General features: G+C 37.2%; 1 protein-coding gene and 1 long non-coding RNA gene across 2 annotated transcripts in view; one reads left to right on the top strand and one right to left on the bottom strand.

The window, feature by feature from the left end:
* Positions 1-474: 474 nt before the first annotated feature.
* On the bottom strand, positions 475-1,577 carry LOC136842444 (uncharacterized). Its single transcript, XR_010854216.1, has 3 exons — positions 1,314-1,577; positions 1,156-1,216; positions 475-720 (listed from the first exon to the last, which is right to left on the bottom strand). It is a non-coding gene; the product is annotated as an uncharacterized lncRNA (long non-coding RNA).
* Positions 1,578-1,854: 277 nt separating this feature from the next.
* Positions 1,855-21,206, top strand: part of LOC136842443 (carbonic anhydrase 2-like) — a 312,927-nt gene continuing 293,575 nt past the window's right edge. The window contains exon 1 of the mRNA XM_067109786.1: positions 1,855-5,959. Coding sequence (XP_066965887.1) covers positions 5,911-5,959 — 49 coding nt within the window. The 5' untranslated portion in view covers positions 1,855-5,910. The remainder of the gene's footprint in view (positions 5,960-21,206) is intronic.

Below are 21,206 nucleotides of genomic sequence, written 5' to 3' on the forward strand. Positions count from 1 at the left end.
TGTAAATTGTCAAGTCTGTGGCTCTTTCGCCCTCTGTCCGTATCTTAAACCCCCTATAAATTCCTATTTTTCTTCTTCTTCTGTCTGTATCTCTCTCTCTTATGTATCTCTCCTAATGCTACCAAGTTTGACCTATTAATTACATTTCTTCTTCTTTTCCCTCCCTTAATGCTACTAAGTCTGACCTCTAAATCTCTCCCTCTCTCTGTTTTTTTATGTATCTTAATGCTCTATCTCTTAATGCGATCGAATATTACCTGTTTATTATCTATTTACCTTTTCTTCTCTCTTGATGTTTTCATTGCTTAACCATTTTCAGTTTTTAACCTCCCCCTTTCTATTTTCACTCCTCTCTCTCTCTGTATGTATCTTATCTCTCTCTTTCTCTCTCCCCATTTATGTATCTATCTAAATACTACCAAGTTTGACCTGTTAATTGCATTTCTTCTCTCTCTCTCTTTTATATGTAATTTCTTCTCTCTCTCTCTCTTTATATGTATCTTAATACTACAAAGTCTGACCTATAAATTACATTTCTTCTCTCTCTCTTTCTGTATGTATCTTAATGCTACCAAGTCTGACCTATAAATTGCATTTCTTCTCTCTCTCTCTCTCTCTCTTTTTATATGTATCTTAATGCTACCAAGTCTGACCTATAAATTGCATTTCTTCTCTCTCTCTCTCTTTTTTTATATGTATCTTAATGCTACCAAGTCTGACCTATAAATTGCATTTCTTCTCTCTCTCTCTCTCTTTTTATATGTCTGATCTTAATTTCTACAAAGTCTGACTTATAAAGTCTGACCTATAAATTCTTTTTAATGCTCTCTCTTTTTTTTTTATATGTATCTTAATGCTACCAAGTCTGACCTATAAATTGCATTTCTTTTCTCTCTCTCTCTCTTTTTATAAATTGCATTTCTTTTCTCTCTCTCTCTTTTTATGTATCTTAATGCTACCAAGTCTGACCTATAAATTATATTTCTTCTCTCTCTCTTACTGTATGTATCTTAATGACTATAAATTGCATTTCAAATCTTAATGACCTGACCTATAAATTACATTTCTTCTCTCTCTCTTACTGCTATGTAAATTGCATTTCTTCTCTCTCTCTCTCTCTCTTTTTATATGTATCTTAATGCTACCAAGTCTGACCTATAAATTATATTTCTTCTCTCTCTCTTACTGTATGTATCTTAATGCTACCAAATCTGACCTATAAATTACATTTCTTCTCTCTCTCTTACTGTATGTATCTTAATGCTACCAAGTCTGTATCTTAATGTATGTATCTTAATGCTACCAAGTCTGACCTATAAATTGTATTTCTTCTCTCTCTCTCTTTTTATATGTATCTTAATGCTACCAAGTCTGACCTATAAATTACATTTCTTCTCTCTCTCTTTCTGTATGTATCTTAATGCTACCAAGTCTGACTTATAAATTGCATTTCTTTCTCTCTCTCTCTTTTTATATGTATCTTAATGCTACCAAGTCTGACCTATAAAATACATTTCTTCTCTCTCTCTCTCTTTCTGTATGTATCTTAATGCTACCAAGTCTGACTTATAAATTGCATTTCTACCAAGTTGACCTATAAATTATTTCTCTCTCTCTCTTACTGTATGTATCTTAATGCTACTCTCTAAATTGTATCTTTATATAAATTACATTTCTTTATCTGACCTATAATGCTACCAAGTCTGACCTATAAATTACATTTCTTAATGCTATGTATCTTAATGTCTACCAAGACTCTCTCTCTCTTTTGTATGTATCTTTCTGTATATGTAATCTTATGTATCTTAATGCTACCAAGTCTGACCTATAAAAATTGCATTTCTTCTCTCTCTCTCTCTCTCTCTCTCTCCCTCTCTCTTTATATGTATGTTAATGCTACCAAGTCTGACCTATAAATTACATTTCTTCTCTCTCTCTTTCTGTATGTATGTTAATGCTACCAAGTCTGACCTATAAATTGCATTTCTTCTTTCTCTCTCTCTCTCTCTCTCAGCGCCTTTCATACTAACTGGATGAATACAACTGAAGTTTACCCCTTTCTTATCTGAACCATCTCTCTCTTTCTTAATGCAAAGGAGGTCTGCTTATTCATCATTTCGACTCTTTCCTTCTGTGTACATTTTCCACACGGCTGGATCCGAGACACAAACTTTAAAAGACAGTTTCAGATGTTTGGGTGCTTTACCATCGTGTCCCCAATTCCTCAGGACTCCGGGATTTCATAGGATTTTCTGTGTTCGAGGAAATCGTTAGCAACGTCTTCCGGGTCGGATCATGTTTAGAAAGGTTTTAGTTCATGAGGATGACTTTTAGCATATTCTTTCGGCTCCTAAGACACTGGATAGATTTTTTTTTATATTCTGTGAGTCATGATCATGCTTTTTAAGTTTTTATGGGGACATACGAGGAATTTACGTTTATGGCCTATTTACAAATAATATTAATAAGTATATATGTATGTATGTATCCGGTGAATAATACTCTTCTACAGCTACTAATACTTCTAATATCTTTATATGAAATGGATGATAGCACTGCCTGGTGCTGAATCAAAACCCTGAGATAAAACCTCCGAGTAAAACTAGCCTATGAAAATAATTTACATTTCATAATGGACGGCCTACTTTGGGTATCCGAGGGTGGTACCCGGCGTCACGAAGTGACGCCACTGGCCCTCCCCAATCTCGCTTGTTTTTCGGAGCGACTGTTTGGTGCCAGCTCGAGCCCTACCGCTGACCGCCCACCCCCCTCTTTCCCCCAGCCTCTAACCCTCCCTTCCATCTACTACTTCTTCTTCGTCTTCTTCTTCTCTTCAACCTCTTTCTCAGCCCGGCCCTACCCCCAACGACGACGGCGCGTGATTTAGAATGACAGCTTCTCGGCGTGATTCAGAATGTCAGCTCCTCTGAAGAATGACATTTAGATAAGCGTCTCATAAATAGCCGATGAAAACGAGGTTGGCACAGGCACTTTATAAGCCATGCATTTTGGCCGTACCTCCTTTAGCGTTACGACAATAACGCCCCCGCCTTCCTCACGCTTTGACAACCGCTTCGCTTGTTGAGGCGTTACGCCATCTTTGGTTCCTCGTGAGAACAGTCTTGCTTCTGTCATAAGAGCTATAGAGGCTTTTGGCTATAATGGCTTTTGCTTTCGCGCTGTCATAGTGCGCCGTGCTTTCACGTCATAATAACAGCCTGGTTCCACGCTATGACAACTCTGGTTTCACGCTGTAAGAGCTTCTTGGGTTTTCCGATATAGCAGCAGAGACTTCACGCTGCCCTCACATTCTCTTGCTTTCACGCTATGGCAGCCCCTTGCTGCCACACTGTAACACATTTGGTTCCATGCCGTATCTTCATAGCAATCCCTTCTCCACAGAGCACTCAGCGGTAGTGTTTTTCCGATAACTAATCTATTTTAAGACAAGGTATATCGTATTTTATCCTTATTTTTCCTGTTTCAAATTTCACTTTCAACTGTCCTTCAAAATTATGCATCGAGTCCCGGCGACCTATTTAAGGGCCGGCTGTGCTTGCATGCGACATATCTGCACTTTGGAAAACATTATGAACCTTATCTAAAACTGATGGAAGCCAATCGTGTATGGATTTCTTCGACTTCGTTTTCTGTCGCCCCAGATTCCTCCTCATTCCGTCGCGTTTTCTTTATCAGATTAAGACGAAAATATTTCGTGAATTAGATTTTTTTTTTTACACATCCCTGAATGACCTTCTTTTTTTTTATTTTCAATATTCAATGACTTAGCTGGCGTTTCTCTAGAGCTGATATGTTGCCTTGAGAGTGTGAGTGTATGGTCAAGAGCATATTGCCATCAGTAATTAAATGAAGAGGGATGTATGGTTTGACTGACTGATTTATAGATTTTAGGCATACATACCAAGCACTGGGGCAACTAAGGCCATTCAGCGCTGAAATGGAAACTGACAGCGAAAAAGTCTGAAAGGTGTAACAGGAGGAAAACCTCGCAGTTGCACTAAGAATCAACTGTTAGGAGAGGGTGGGCAGCAAGGTTGAAGAATGAGAATAGGAACGGAGGTACGGTAAAAGGAATGAAAGAGGTTGCAGCTAGGGGCCGAAGGGACGCTGCAAAGAACCTTGAGTAACGCACTGACCGCATGAGGTGCACTGACGGCCCTACTACGGGAAATGGATGTATGGGAAAAAGCACCACCGGATGGTGAAAGCTGGGAAAATGTCGCATCAACTAACGCAGACAGATGTGTGGGAGAGTGAGGACCAAGGAAATGGTGAAACCTACGAAAACTATCTTCTCTGCTAATAACGATGAACGTACACAGAATTGGGAAGGAATGGCGAATGAAAAGGAAAACAACACATTAATGTATGAAGACGAACGTTCAGAAAAGTAGTGATGAATGGTGAAAGACCCATCCATATTAACGCAAATGAATAAACAGAAAATCATCGGTGATTAACCAATTATAATAACGATTACATAACAGAAATGAGACTATGTTAAAGTTCCAAAGAATAGCGAAAAAGAATCCTAATAATTACGAGTGCTAGAGAAAGGTCAAAGCATAAATTCGTCGGGCAAAAAGCATTAAAGTAGGACTTATTTTTAATAACCTTGAGTCTTCATCTAGCAATTAGGTAATTTATTGCATCCCTTGATAACCGAGTTTGTGCTAAGAGTATTCTCTTACCATTTACTTTTCTGCCATGCAAAATTCCGCTTTTACATGAACAAAAGTCCCCATATAAGCTATGACTGTTCAATTGTTTCATTTGCAGTTCAAAGGCGAAATAAAGTTAACTTATTTTATTTTGTGCAAAACCATCGGTGCATTCCATTACATTCTGATTTTCACTAAAGAAGTGGGCAGTTCTAAGACCGAACACATGCCGACTGATATCTTGCTTTGGGATTTTCTCCATCCTTCCGGGTCCCACATCACCGCTCGTCCATTAATCACAAATGTCCATCAGCATCCTGTTTCCCCTTCAGGACTGGACTGTATAAGAACACGTATATAAAGCTGCCGAACAATCGGCCTTTATGCCTATTTTTGGGATGACATAGTTGCAGGTATCTAAGAATTTGTCAGTGTTTAACGTAGCGAATTTTAAAGATTTCTCTTCTCTGATGCAACACTTGAAGTTTCGAAATCTCTGCAATCATGGTTCCTGATTTCTAGCAAAGGTTATTTCCTGATCGCCAATTTCCGATTCTGAATTGTCTCTTGGAGACCATGTGACTGTACCTGTTAGCGTTTTTTTTTTTAATGCAACTTGTAATTTTCAAGAGCAATCCGGTAATTCCTGTTACTCAGCATTTTCAACTGCATCAACAGTACCCTGGAGAATCCTATTTTTATTGTGCCTGTCCCTCTGCTTTCTATCTTTCTCTTGACCAGATTACCTGCTAATTCTCCATCGTTTACTCCAGAATCTGGACGGTTCCGCGGGATTTCTAGTATTGCACCGAAATGCCGCCGGTCATCGCGAATAAGAAATACGTCTAAGCTGGAGACGACGGAGGTGGGCGGAGCCAAGGATCTCGGAAGAAGGGGGCGTGGTGGCGAGAAACGAGAGTAGGCGGAGCCTGAAAGGCCAGAGGGCGGGGCTACGACCGGGGCGAGGTCGGGGTGGTTGCGCGGCAGAGGTGAACAGTTGGCGGTGTGCCTCAGAAGTGAACGGTCCAGGCGAAGGCTGTCGAAGTCACTACTACTTTTTTAAAACCACCATCCCCCCCTCACTCACTCACTCACTCACTCACTACCTGTCTCTCTCTCTCTCCCTCTCTCACACACACACACACTCTCCCCTCTGCTGGTGCCGCTGTCAACGTTCGTTCTCCTCCTCCTCCTCCACATTCGTCGTCGTCGTCGTGATCGCCCCGCCATGGCACTCCTCCCAGCGCTGGTTCTCTGCTTGGCACTCTTCGCTCAAGGTAGTGTCATCCTTGAATCGTAATTCCTCACATGTCATGTCCCTCTCTCAGGCACTCCACGCTCGAGATGAATAGGGCCTCTCTTTTTTTCTCTTTTTCTTTTCAAGTGCAAGGGATGGATCGGGTTGTGTTGACTTAATTTTTTAAAGTGTTGCTAGGCTTTTTTTTTTCAAGTGCACGGGATGGATGAAGTTGTGTTTCTTTTTCTAAGTGTGGGTAGGATTGTTTTCAGTAATTCCTTAAAGTGCCTGCTAAAATTTAGTCTTTTCTCTATGTCTGACTTTTTCAAATGTAACTAGTTCTTAATTATCATTCACTGCGACCCTGTTAAAAAATCATTTATTTATTGAGGCACTCCACGTTCCAAAATCATCTCCTCTATAACAAGCACACCAAAAATCCAAGATCATTTTCAGTTTTCTCCAAGGCGGAAAACGCTCGTTTCATTCTTATGCTTCGCTGTTAAAAGTCGTTAATTTTTTTTTTCTTTAAATGCTGGAGCTACTGGTCAAGTTCGTGCGTGACAAATCCGTTCATTAAATTGACACACTGTTTTATCACACAGTTCATCCCGAGATCTTTCAATTCACGTTCCTCAGACATCTGATTAGACTAAACCGAGCCGTGTGTCCTGTCGGTGTCTGCATTCAAGTCTCTCTCTCTCTCTCTCTCTCTCTCTCTCTCTCTCTCTCTCTCTCTCTCTCTTCTCTTCTCACAACTGAGTCGATTCACGTTCGATTTCCGAACCCGGCGATTTAAAAAAAAAATGCATAGGGGCGATTCCATAAAACTCCAGAAAACCCTTGATAACGTAAGCAGTGAATTAAGTACCTAGTTGTAAGTCGACTGTTGCGGTCGCAGCTGTTAAGAGGAAATATCGAAAAAAAAAAAACAATCATGAGAGGTCAATGGTCTGTTAAAATTGTAAGATGAGACGGCCTCGACGAGGTAATCCTCGTCCCCACAGGGATGAAAGCTTTCATGAGGTATTTTTTTTTCACTCACATCTCTCCCTCTCAGCCAAGTTCATTTGAATCGTGTCTTAAATGCGAGTAGAGTCATGTCCTGAAGGTGCGTGAATGGAACGGCGTGAGATTATCGCTGTCATTACGTAGCACAGGAATGCAGGTCTCTCTCTCTCTCTCTCTCTCTCTCTCTCTCTCTCTCTCTCTCTCTCTCTCTCTCTCTCTCTCATTTCTCTGTATCATGGAGATTTATGACGAGACCGATAGTTAAGGCGTAAATTTTTTCTTCTTTTGTAAAGATAAAACCTAAGAGGATTTTAGGAACGTTTGAATGCTGAGTGCACTAATTTTACAACATGCCGTAAATGTCATCTCCACGACAATTTTGTATGTTTGTGTTTTTTTTTATTTTTTGTTCCTTAAAAAGCAGTAACTCTTGGTAAATCCGTTCCATTTCTCTCTCTCTCTCTCTCTCTCTCATATAAATATATGTCTGTCTGTATGTATATATATATATATATATATATATATATATATATATATAATATATATTTAAATATATATATATTTATATATATATATATATATATATATATACATGTTCAAATAGTGTTTTATGGGCCTTTTTATCTTCATATTATACTGTAAAAAAGAAATTCATTTTTGCCCATTATGGAACAAAGTTTACGTATATATATATATATATATATATATATATATATATATATATATATATATATATATATATATATATATATATATATATATATATATATGAATGTTTGTATGCATTTATATATATAAAAAGAATACATTCATTATATATATATCTACATATATGAATGTCTATGTATATATATACATACATATATACATATGTTTATATCAGAGAGAGAGAGAGAGAGAGAGAGAGAGAGAGAGAGAGAAGGAACGGAGAGAGAGAGAGAGAGAGAGAAAGGAACAGATTTACCACGAGTTATTGCTTTTAAAGGAACAAAAAATAAAACGCAAAATTGTGTGTGTATATATATATATATATATATATATATATATATATATAACACACGTACGAGCAGAGGAATAAAATTAAACAAATTCAAACAACCACGACATGGAAAAAAAACCAAAACAACTCTCCCAGTTCAACCGAACCAAAACCCGAATGGAGTTCGAAACGATCTATAGAGCGGGTGTTTATTAGTTGGCCTGTCCTCCCATTAAACTTTCATTACATTTATTAACGCTGATGACATTCAATGCGCGTTATTACTCTTCGTTGGCTCTGCGCTGCTTCCTCCTCCTCCTCCTCCTCCTCCTGCCTGTACGGTGACAACGAGCTCTGATTCGGTTAGTCTCCCGTCTCGGCTTGGCGCTGCCTTCGTTGGGGGAAAGGTTCATTCATTTGGGGTGCTTGTAGCAGCAGCAGTAGTATTAGCCCTAGTAATTGTAGTAGTATTAGTATTAGTAGCAGTTGCAGTAGTATGGTAATTGTCGTAGTAAAGTGGATGCTGCTGCTGTGGCAGTTGTTGGTAGTTGGCAGATGAACATCGCCAGTGATTTATACATATATATATATATATATATATATATATATATATATATATATATATATATATATATAATCATATAAAATATGGAACGTGATGAATATATAAATAAATAAATAAATATATAATATATATATATATAAATATATATATATAAATGTTTATATAATATATATATATATATATATATATATATATATATATATATATATATATATAAAATAAGTGCTTATATATATATATGTATATATATATATATATATATATATATATATATATATACACACACACATATATATATATATATATATATATATATATATATATATATATATATATATATATATTCACATATAAAACTTGCAACAGTACAGTTTGAGAAACAGTAGTAGACGTACTGTACAGTACATTAAACGCCGCAGTCTTCCGCACAGTATTATACGCTCGAAACTAGGGGGTGGTAGCTGCAATCACAGCAGTGATAGGAAAACCCATTCACAACAGCAGACGAGAGATACCAGATATAACCCGTTAGCGTGGGCTGTACATTATAACGGTAACGGTAGTAAAAGCCAAAACTCAACAGATATTCCTACAAAGCACAGTAACGAATTTAACATGCTCCGCATGACTGACAATATACCTGGGTTTGCCTTGTATGTGGATAGTGATTATATATACAGTATATATATATATATATATATATATATATATATATATATATATATATATATATATATATATATATAATATAAACATACACACAGATACACACTCACACAAATATAATTTATATATATAAAGAGGGTGTGTGTATAAACAACCCACTTTTCTTTATATAATCTGATACTGTACTGGAAAAAAAAACATCGTTTAACGTGAACACAAACGCGTACACAAAACTCACTCCGCCTTACATGTCCCCAAACAAGCAGTGAGTAATTCCTGGCATTAAGAAAATGAGGAAAAAAAAAAAGAGATAAGGAAATCGGCAAAGAAAAGAAAAACTGAGCGCTCCTCACTAGGACCCGAACGTTTCGAACTAGGCAGGTGACCTTTCCAGGCAAAAGTAAGACGGGTTTGCTTATTTGCAGAAGGTTGCTTAGCACCGTTTGCGGCGTGTTTGGTTGGGTTTTGCGCTCGGTATTGGGAGGGCAAGTTGCTTTTTTTATTATTTTTTTTATTTCGTATTGGGTCGTTTCTAATCTTTTAACGTCTACGTAGCTATTTCCTTGTATATTTGTAGTTGGTTCTAATTTTATGCTTTTTTTTTTTTGGTGTGTTTTGTGTTGTGTATAAACTCATAAAACACACACACATATATGTGTGTGTGTTTTATGGAATATTTTATATATATATATATATATATATATATATATATATATATATATATATATTCTATTATTGTTATCTCATTCACGCACACACACACATACACATATACAGTGTGTGTGTGTGAACGAGATAACAATAATAATGGAATATTTTATAAATATATATATATGTATACATATATATATATATATATATATATATATATATATATATATATATAAATATAATATATTATCCTACCACTGTTACCTCAATAACACATTCTTTCATGACAAAAATAAACGAACGAAGGACATTCCACGAATAATATTAACCGTAACTGAATAACGACCAAACCCTCTGAACAATCGGAAGGCATCGGCCGTTCGAACTAGAAATACTTATTCCATAAACATGAATATAACTATAAAAAAGAGAGAACATTTTCCTTTCGAGACTGCGTTTATCACAAGTCCTTTGAAACTCAAACAAGATAAACTGGATAACGATAAAAAAAAAATGTATTCCATTGCCACTTCTATCACATTTTCTTTCAAGGAGAGGAGGAAAAGGAAAATAGGCAAATAATAAAAAAAAAAAAAACTTCTATACAACTTCGACCACATTTCCTTCGAAGGAGATGAAGCAGATACGGCTGTTACACAGTGACGAAATCTGCGTCACATCCACCGGGCTCCTTGCGAGAGCGTCCTCCGCTATTTGATGATCCTTGTCTCATCTCGCGCGCTGCTATACCGGAAACTCCCAGCCGCTGCTACGTGCTGCATTTTCATGCGTAATCGCGTCTTGTGTGGTACAGAAGGGAATGAAGAAAGGTAAATCATCCTTTACCTCTCGACACGAACTGGAAAAATACTCTTCTCCACCCCCCCAACCCCAATCCCCCAAAAGTGCCCAAAATAGGGGGAAAAATAAAGCCACGTAAAGAAGGTAGACAGTGCGTGATGTTCTTTGTTGGCATAGCGGTGATGATGACTCGAAGTTTTCTCTCCGCATTTAATGGGGGTTTTTCCCTTATCTCTGGGAATAAATGGCACGTGAATGAATGAAGGAGGTAAACGACTTATGTGTCGTGTGAAGTGAAATACTGAATGAATAGTCGTGTATAAATTAAGGGTTTGTGTTACGGAGCTGAGAGCGTCACGCGGGAAGACAATAATTTCCCGCGGATATTTCCCATTATGTGAGGATGTGTTTGCGTTGTAATTAATACCGTGTTGCCTTTGCACTTGTTATGGTTTTTTCTCCGGGATAAGTTTGATTTTTTCAGGCCAATGTCGTGACCCTTTAAGGCGCAATTATAAATGAAATCAGTCAGTCAGTCAATATAAATATATATATATATGCATTATATATAAATAAATATATAAAACTCAATTTTTCATAAGACATTTTCAATATATATATATAAAATTCTTCACAAAACAATTTCAAGGTAACTAAAGTTCAAAATAACGTGTGGAAAATGTTTTAACTCCAGAAAATGCACTGTAATCTAACTGTCGCTTTGTTATGTAAGCAACTATTATTATCCCGCATTATCCTAACACGACCGTCGTAAAACCACATTCCTTTTGCTACTCAATCTGTTCAGAGATTCAGTTTATTTAAAAATGCCTTCAAATGAAAACGAGTAATCGTGGACGAGAGAAATATATTGCCTTTAATTGAAGTCAGAAGCTGCTCAAACGAAATAAATGAATACATTCTCACTTTACCTTCACTAACACAGCTTCGGCAAAATGACCCACGCCGGGAAAAACAAGAACCCAATCGACCAATCGTATTCTCCAACTCGAACTAGAACCATAGACCCCAACACCCGACGACAGGATCCAGAACAGGCGAGAAACGCCTGGAGACAATTACGAAACGAGGGATGATCGGTCGTTACCTCCGCACTGGCAATTAGGTCTGAAAATTGTAACCCTGCTGCTTAACGTAGCTTCTTCCCGGAAAAGTCAGTCCTTATTTGACCTCTCGCTCGCCGGCGTTCAGTTTTGTAAGGTGATGTTTGTGGACTGAGGTCGCCATCCTCTTGCCGTGTATTTCGAGGTAATTTCTCGTATACGTTTACAGTAATTAATGACGCTGTTATCGTTTCGTTTACCTGAGTGCCAGAGGAACCGTCTTGTTGTGTTATTAGCGTGATTTCTCGGCCCAGGGAAAGCGTTTCTTGTGTGTTATTCGCTCAATTTCTCAAGTATAAATTTTCTTGGTTTATTACAAGGTGATCTTATATTCTACCCCAAGTGATGCTGAAGCAGAACAAGTGTGTAATTTATAATGTAATTCGCTTAATTAATTACAACATTACATGGGATTCTTCACACCGTGATTACCCTTCGCAAAGGACCTCCTTTCGCTTTCATTCTCAGTCGAGAAAGGAGATGAGAAAGATACGAAGGGAGAAGAAGCGGAGATCAAATGAAGAGAAGTCGAGGGCAAAAGATGAAAAGGTAACTATGCCACGGCCGGGGGCGGCCTTGGGCATCATGCCCACCCTCTCTTTATTTATGCCATAAACGTCGGCAATAATGTAACTCTTACACAACGACTTGTGATGTAGTTTGCGTTGCGTGAGCTTCTAAAACGACCAGCGTTTGGTAAAAAAAAAAAAAAAAAAAAAAAAAAAAAAGGCTTTTAAAGCATTGACGACTGTTCTGTGTAGATTTACGTTTGTACATTGACCAGCGCTCTAGTTTTCTGTTTTTCAGCATTTTATTAGAGCGACCAACTCAGTTTTAGTTTCCTGTGAAAGAAAACTGTTGTGCCGGCTTTGTCTGTCCGTCCGCACTTTTTCTGTCCGCCCTCAGATCTTAAAAACTACTGTGGCTAGAGTGCTGCAAATTGATATATTGATCATCCACCATCCAATCATCAAACACACCAAATTGCAGCCCTCTAGCCCCAGTAGTTTTTATTTTATTTTAGGTTAAAGTTAGCCATAATCGTCCGTCTGGCAACGATATAGGACATGCCACCACCGGGCCGTGATTAAAGATTCACGGGCCACAGCTCATACAGCATTATACCGAGACCAACGACAGATCTATTTTCGGCGGCCTTGATTATACGCTGTACAGAGAGCTCGATTGCGCGGAAGAAAACTGGGCGGATTTTTTGCTTGTTTAATTTAGTTTTCGATGATTTCTCTTCAGATTTTTGTAAACACAGATATACTCTCCGACCAGCGCTACAATTTCTAGTAATTACACTTGCGACGGCGATTGGCGTTTTATAGTTTTTGGTATATGTGCTGTTATAAAGCGACCAGTAAGTTTTTCTCTGCCACACATTTTTACAGCGACCAGCAAGCAGTCAGTGTTTCTGTAGCTACGCACAGCCAGTGGAGTGACCCATTAATTCTTAATTGTTAGCTATTACTCGCAAGAATTTTAATAGTGACGTCGTGATCAGTATTCAGTTACAGTATTTTGTAGTAGTGTCTGATTTTTTATCTTTTATGTATTTTTGTATAATGTCTAATTTTATATCTCTGATTCCTCCTTGGTCAGTGCTTGCTTTCTTTATCTTTTCAACTGTCTTCATTTCTTTAAACTTTATGGTCTTTTTCATCATCTCCATTCGAATGTCTGTCCACCTTCAAATTTTGTAATAATATTATTATTATTTTTTAAAAATGCTCATCGTAGCATGAGTCTTGGAATGGAGAAACAAATCCATAGTTATGTGTATATATATATATATATATATATATATATATATATATATATATATATATATATATATATATATATAAAGATAAATCTGTACAGGAGCACTCTGTTCAGATTTATCTCTTAAATATATATATATATATATATATATATATATATATATATATATATATATATATATATTATATATATATATATATATATATATATATATATATATATATACATATATATACATAACAGTGGAATTGTTTCTTCATTATTATTATTATTATTATTATTATAGATAACATCACTATAAGCCGTACCGTGAGTTAAAGTGGTTGCATTGTAATGCACAGATAAATCTGACGAGATTGCATTGTCATTCTTAAGACTGACGACTTAAGATCAACCCGAAAAAGTACAGTGGAAATTTCTGTACGATGAACGTATGAAAAAATCAAAGAGAACACAAAATCGAGACAAATTAAAATGAAATGCGTTGAATAAGTCTGTTCTAAAATCTACTGACCCTACAGCGGTATGTACTGAACAGAAGAAAATTATGACAGTGATTCTTGAGTGGGTAAAAGAGATGAACACTTTACTCGTGGAGTTTTCGGACAGAACACTCAAGTTACAAGATGCAGACAATAAGGTGCTGGAGAAAAGTGTCGAGATAACATTTCAGCTGACGAAAAATGATAAAAAAAAAAAACTCCTCGAAGATAACGATAAAATTTGTAAAAGATAAGGATCCGAAGCTATGTGATTTCGAAGATGAAAATGAGCTAAAAATGGGTTGCTGAACTGACATTTGAACCATTGGGATGAACTTGACGACATAAAGTGCTCAACACAGATAAGAAAAAATATATGCGTACATGATGTTGATCTTTATGTACCCCAGCAAGCGTTGCAATGCCAATGACCGATACCTTGTAAAACAACGTTTAAAATTCCAACTTGGCCTTAAATAAGACGGAATTCTTATGAGTTAATGTGTCCACACTGAACCGGACTCAGATCATGCCATAAGTAAAAAAAATAAGAAGAGTCAAGATTAACACAAACAAATAACCATGGAGAGGTTCTGTACAATAAAAACCACTGCCTTTCGAGGGTTCAGTCAGCGAGGAGGAAAACTAGTGGGGTACGTGACCACAGGACAAACAATCTGATCGGCAGAGTGCAGAAATATAAACAACTCTTAGGAAAAAAAAAAAAAAAAATTTATAGTTGAAGCATCCGTGAGTGATGGAGAGTCTCTTACTTTTTAAGAGCAAGTATTCCGCATATTTTCAGTTATAACAGAAAATGTACTGCTCCAATCCAAAGTTCGTTGATATCCACATAATATTAATAAGAAATCAGGCTGTCCTCGTGTGTCTTGGGTGAGAGTGAGTGACAATTAAAGCGTGCTTTCTGTGAAATAGTTGTGTTTTTTCTTTGTTTTCTTTTAAAAACTCTTTGCACTAACAAGAAAGTAATTTTTAAAATATAAAGATAACGTCGTAATTAGAGATTAAAGGAAAAAATAACACTTGTTGAAAAAATATGTTGACTAACCGGATAATAAAACAGTTCATTCAAGCAAAAAAATAAAAAAGTATTCACCAGTGGTCTGCTAATGATTCTCTCTCTCTCTCTCTCTCTCTCTCTCTCTCTCTCTCTCTCTCTCTCTCTCTCTCTCTCTCACACACACACACACACACACACACACACACACACACACACACACACACACACACACACACACACACACGCACACACAACACTTACCAATGAGTGTATAACCACAAACAGTAATCCTGATGGTTGACCCTAATTCCAACTAACATAGGCAGCGAATCCTGAATTGTAATCCCGTTGCTTTTGCGAAGCAGTAATTTTATCCGTTATCATTATGGCCGTATCCCAACATTGCCGTCAATCCCTTTCAAGATTAAACTCTTAGAAGCCTGGATGTAGCTTCATGTCTACTCTGTGATAATTTATAAGGCCACTTCCAATTTCACATATATCCAAATGTCCCCTTTTGTATAATAATAAATATATTCACGTTTGAATATATCCACATATCTACTTAGGGATAGAATCAAATATCCACTCGGTGATGCGTCCAGATATCCACCTCCCACGTCGTTGAACACATCCACTTTCATTTTCAGTGAACATATCCACGTATCCACTCGCAATTTCACTGAACACCGGCTGCCCAAGATTAAGAAGGTATCCGCATACGCGCTTGCACGATATATCACTTATCAACTTCTGATAATGACAAGTATATCCACCTCCAACTTCCACTTTTATAACCTGGCATAAAAAAAAAAAAAAACTCGGACCTCTTTGTTCAGTTGCTTTTGTTTCTTCGTTTAGTTGCTTTTGTTTCTTTGTTCAGCTCGAATCCTTTACGAAATCACGTCTGGTGGAGCACCTGCGAGATCGCGGTGACACGGGTTTGTCGTTTGCTCACTGACGTCATTGGACTAATCGCGAACAGCCTGACTTTCAAGTGCAAGGTCGCATATATCCGGCGACGTAATCTCTCTCTCTCTCTCTCTCTCTCTCTCTCTCTCTCTCTCTCTCTCTCTGGCCTCTTCACTTTCTTATCATTCTTAAATTAAGAAGCGTTCAGTCCTGATTATTAGATTCATTTACATTACCAATACAGGAAAATTCTTTCTCTCTCTCTCTCTCTTGTATTGTTGAATGGAATGGACAAATAATCCTGTAAACTCCTTGTTTCAGTTAAAATGTATCAACGGTAAATTCTCTCTCTCTCTCTCTCTCTCTCTCTCTCTCTCTCTCTCTCTCTCTCTCTCTCTCTCTCTCTCTCTCTCTCTCTCTCTCTCGCCTCTTCACTTTGTTATCATTATTCCTAAAGTAAGAAACGCTCAGTCTTAACTAATAGATCTGTTTACGTACCAATACAGGAAAATTTTCTCTCTCCCTTAAAAAGGTTGAACAGAATAGACAGATATTAAGCCCGCAAACTCCTCACTTCAGTTACCATGCATCAACGGTAAATTTCTCTCTCTCTCTCTCTCTCTCTCTCTCTCTCTCTCTCTCTCTCTCTCTCTCTCTCTCTCTCTCTCTCTCTCTCTAGGAATGTAGAAGCACTGGGATCCTGTATGTTAATTATAAAGGTTCAAGTGCCCCCATACCTAAGCATGGGCAATGTTGCAGTGCTTCTTGCTGTCTCTAGTTTTGTCATTGTGTGTGACGCAATCCTGACGCGCTAATACTCTCTGACTTGTAACTAACTAACTCTCTCTCTTTCTCTCTTGTTTTTACATTTTGACGTTTCCATATCTTTCGTGCTTCATTCCTCGTGTATGGAATGAGGGTCGACAGATACAAGGGACCCGTGAAATATCCTCTTCCACAAGACTCTTAGTATTTTTGGTGGTGGTTAAATAATTATGCGAGAGATTGCGTTTCGTTGCTCTGAATCACGTTATTGTCATCTGCGAGTCGAAAATTACCGTGCATTAAGTTGTAGTAAGTGCTGTGTAAAGGATCTAAGTGCGGGACGCTGTATGTCTGGTAGAAACGAAGATTAATTGAATGCCTCTCAATATTTTCTACGGTAATATATATATATATATATATATATATATATATATATATATATATATATATATATATATATATATATATATATATATATATATATATTATATATATATATATATATATGTGTGTGTGTGTGTGTGTGTGTGTGTGTGTGTGTGTGTGTGTGCACTAAACAAACAATCGAGCTCTTCAAAATATCGAGCAAGAAAATCCATTTGTGAGAGAGACAAGCTTTCACTGCTGCAATGGAAGGGAAGGGCACCTCAGGAAATCCCATAGCTGATAATTTTCCGGTTAGAAACCAGTTCATATACACCGTCAGATAATTATATATACATATATATGTGTGTGTATAAATATATATGTTCTATTGTTGTTTATAAAGGAGGCATCAGTTCGAATCCTGCCGCGGACGAAGCACCCATCACTTATAATTCCCCTTGGGTCTAAGTTATTCCCAAGGTATAGTGAAATGGATGGATATTCAACGAGTTTTATGGCTTAATAATCGTAAATATAAAAAATATCACGCGTGCATGTGACAAAAATTCATGTGTATGTATATATACATATATTATATATATACACATATATACATATATATACAGTACATATATATTTTATATATATATATATATATATATAGAGATGTATATTAGAGAGAGAGAGAGAGAGAGAGAGAGAGAGAGAGAGAGAGAGAGAGAGACTGTCTCCAAATACAATCAAACACAATCTGGTTGCATAACACCCTTGTGTACGTCCCATTAAGGAAAACCTGACAGGCCCGTAAACTTTTAGAATACGCCACAAAGGACGAATCACACAAATACGAAAATATAAATTACCGTCACAATGGCGAATCACACAAATTGAAAATACAAATTACCATCCGGGCAAAGTACTACACAAAACAAACAACGGAGACTGAGCTATTTAGTGACAAGAGAGTTTCCAAACGGCTTTCACTGTGTTCTCGGGGTCGAAAGGAAATGGGCTCTTTGCATTTCTTTCCTGCCTGCGTAATTCACAATATCCTCTCTGCTTTCTTCTCTGAGGGGAAACAAAGTTCATTGGGCGGATAGCGAAGGAGTTCGTCATATCCTGAACAACGCATTTCGTTGGGGATTGGTTGGGTGTGTCCTGTTGTTCGTTCTTGTTGCTGTGTTGTTTCCCTTGTTGTTGTCACTGCTGTTTACCGTATTGTATTTTTTCAAGTTTGGGTTCGTTGTTCTGTTTTATAGCTGTTGCTGAATGTTTTTTTAATAGCTGTTGTTGTTTTTCTTCAGGTCGTTGAAGTTTTGGTGTGTTACGTGAGGTTCGGTCTTGTAGTATTTAGATGTTGCTGTATTTCCCGGACTGTTGCTTTTACTTTTGTTGCTCTTGTTACTCTGTTGTTTTACCTCTTCAGGCGCTACGCTGAAGTTCGGTTTTGTTTCATGTTGCAGCTGTTGCTAAATTTTCCTTATCATCGTTTTAACAGCTTTCGGTCTAAGATGCTACTTTTGTTGTTGTTAATGCTACTGTTGTCGTATCGTTATCTATGGTGTTTTAAAGTTCTGAAGTAACTGCAGTTAGTGCTATTCTGGTTGCTGCTCTTATGTCGTCAAATAACATCTAAGTATTCAAGCATGTATCCCAGTGTGAACCGGAATGTGAATCATGAGCAGAAGTTTTGTATTTACCGTCTCATTGAAATGGGTCTGGCGGAATATTATGTGAATCATCAAAATAAGATTCTTATTCACTGTAATTGGCTATCTAATATTTTCGTCTAATGGTCACTTTGACACGCTGGGATGTGATTTTGCAAGTCAGCCGATTAAAGTGACGTTGTGTTCCTGTGGCGAATAATAACAGTGATGACAAATAATAGTTATTATTATTATTCAGAAGATGAACCCAAAGGGGCCGTTGACTTGAAATCCAATCTTCCAAAGAATATTACGGTGTTCATTCGAAAGAAGTAACAAAAGGTAAAGGGAAATGCAGAAAGAGGCGACCAGTTATTAGAAAACAGATAAATTAACAAATTAATAAATAAATAAAAATGTCAGGAATATATTAAAATACAAGTTGAATTGTATCAAGGCAGTAATGCATTGCATCCTCGCTTGAATTTCTGAAGTTCCAATTGCGCGACAGCCTCTGGGAGGCTGTTCCACAGTCCAAAGGTGTGAGGAATAAAGGACCTCTGGAACTGAGGAGTTCGACAGCGAGGCTAAACATTTACTGCATATTGGTGCTGTTGTTGAGCGAATCTAATTGCTCTCGACAGGAAAATTGTGTCAAGGACCAATTGCGAGTTGAGAGATCTCTGTTAAAATACAACTTATTATTACCAAAACAACAACAAGGCTATTAACGTCTCTTAGAATGAAAGCGTAGGTCTCCCATATATACGAACTGTCTTAATGAAGACTTGCGATAAATACGAAGATATGGGTGTTTATTAGATTAAAAGGTACTCATCTTCATTTAAGAGCGCTTCTGATGCCTACCGTAACCCCGGAAGTCGGTCCAGATCCTAAGGCTATTTTCCTGTTTGCCGGATTAGCCTGTGACATAAGTAGAAGCTCGGGGCGAAATGCTATTTCCGGATCCGATCAGCTTTTTTTTTTTTTTTTATTCGCCTCTGCCCAATTGTGGGATATTTTTTCCTCTTCCTCTTGTCCTTCTTCCTAGTAGGAGGAGGTCTCTCTCTCTCTCTCTCTCTCTCTCTCTCTCTCTCTCTCTCTCTCTCTCTCTCTCTCTCTCTTCAGACCTTACGGTTTTGTGTTCGTGTCATGAAGTCTTTCAAATTGTATATTTTAAGATGACACTTTTTTCTAACTTATTTTACTCATAAATAGGCTATGTATCTATTTATGTATGTGTGTGTGTACGTGTATATATATATACATGCATACATACATATACACATACATATATACATACACACACACACACAATGCTATATTCTCTTATTTCATTTTGACCACTTTCATGACACTTGACACTTCAGTTTTGTAATGCATAAGACTTGGCCATCGAAAGCAAGTGTTCATCTTATTTAGGCATTCATATCTTAATGTTATTTGAGTCCTTTTCAATTATACTAATTTCATCGCTTTTCTTAATCGTTTTTTAATACATGGGGAATGTCCGGTACTTCATGGCAAAATTTTTATTTCTTTTTTATTAATTATTGTCATTTTATTCAGCCGACAAACAACCCCCTTTTAAATGACAGTTTCGTCTGAAGGACCCAATTTTTAAATGCTAACCACTCTTGAGATTTGAATATCATGATGTGATGTGCTAATCAAAGGAACGCTAGCGGCTTTGAATAAAAGATCTCGGGAGAGTCCTCTTTTAAATATTTATATATATACATATATATTTATACATATTTTATATATATATACACATATGTATGCATGTATATAGGCTATTTACACAAACATATACACAAAGGCTAACTGCACACACACGTTAATACATTCAGTTCAACCCAACAAGCTTTGTATTAGATACTGACACGCTCTATTTCAACACATTCAAACGTTTAATCAGTTTCACACGCGCACGCGCTCTGATTAAACATCACTAGTATGTCTGCTTACTGCATACTAATCCGTGCAAAACCTCTACTCACAAGGTTTCTTAAATATCGATTATTTTGCTCTGCTCACAAGGTTTCTTGAATATCGATTATTCTGCTCTCTTTGCACGTCAAGACTTTTTTTTTCAAATAAATACGCCTGCAAAACCGCTGTTTCACTAATTATAGTCTATTGTATACATATACATGCTTACTCGCTCCTCACTGCTACTGCTTACTAAACATTTGCACGCTGACTCACTTAAGAATTGAACGACCTAAACAAATACTCGGTTTGGCGGAGCGTCATGCTAAGAAGTAGATGAGAGAGAGAGAGAGAGAGAGAGAGAGAGAGAGAGAGAGAGAGAGAGAGAGAGAGAGAGAGAGAGAGAGAGAGAGAGGTCATATGGTATGTGATAGGAGACCTGAAAATTGATGACCAATTTTCAATCAAATATTTGAAGGGGGGCGGGGGGACATCAAACCCAAGTCGTAGAAATTTTTTTCATTATTATTCAAAACCCCACTTCTCGCGGCTCAGTGGCTCCGACACCTCCCCTCCCCTTCCCTACCCTC

This window comes from Macrobrachium rosenbergii, chromosome 10 (assembly GCF_040412425.1).
Source record: "Macrobrachium rosenbergii isolate ZJJX-2024 chromosome 10, ASM4041242v1, whole genome shotgun sequence".
NCBI lineage: Eukaryota > Metazoa > Arthropoda > Malacostraca > Decapoda > Palaemonidae > Macrobrachium > Macrobrachium rosenbergii.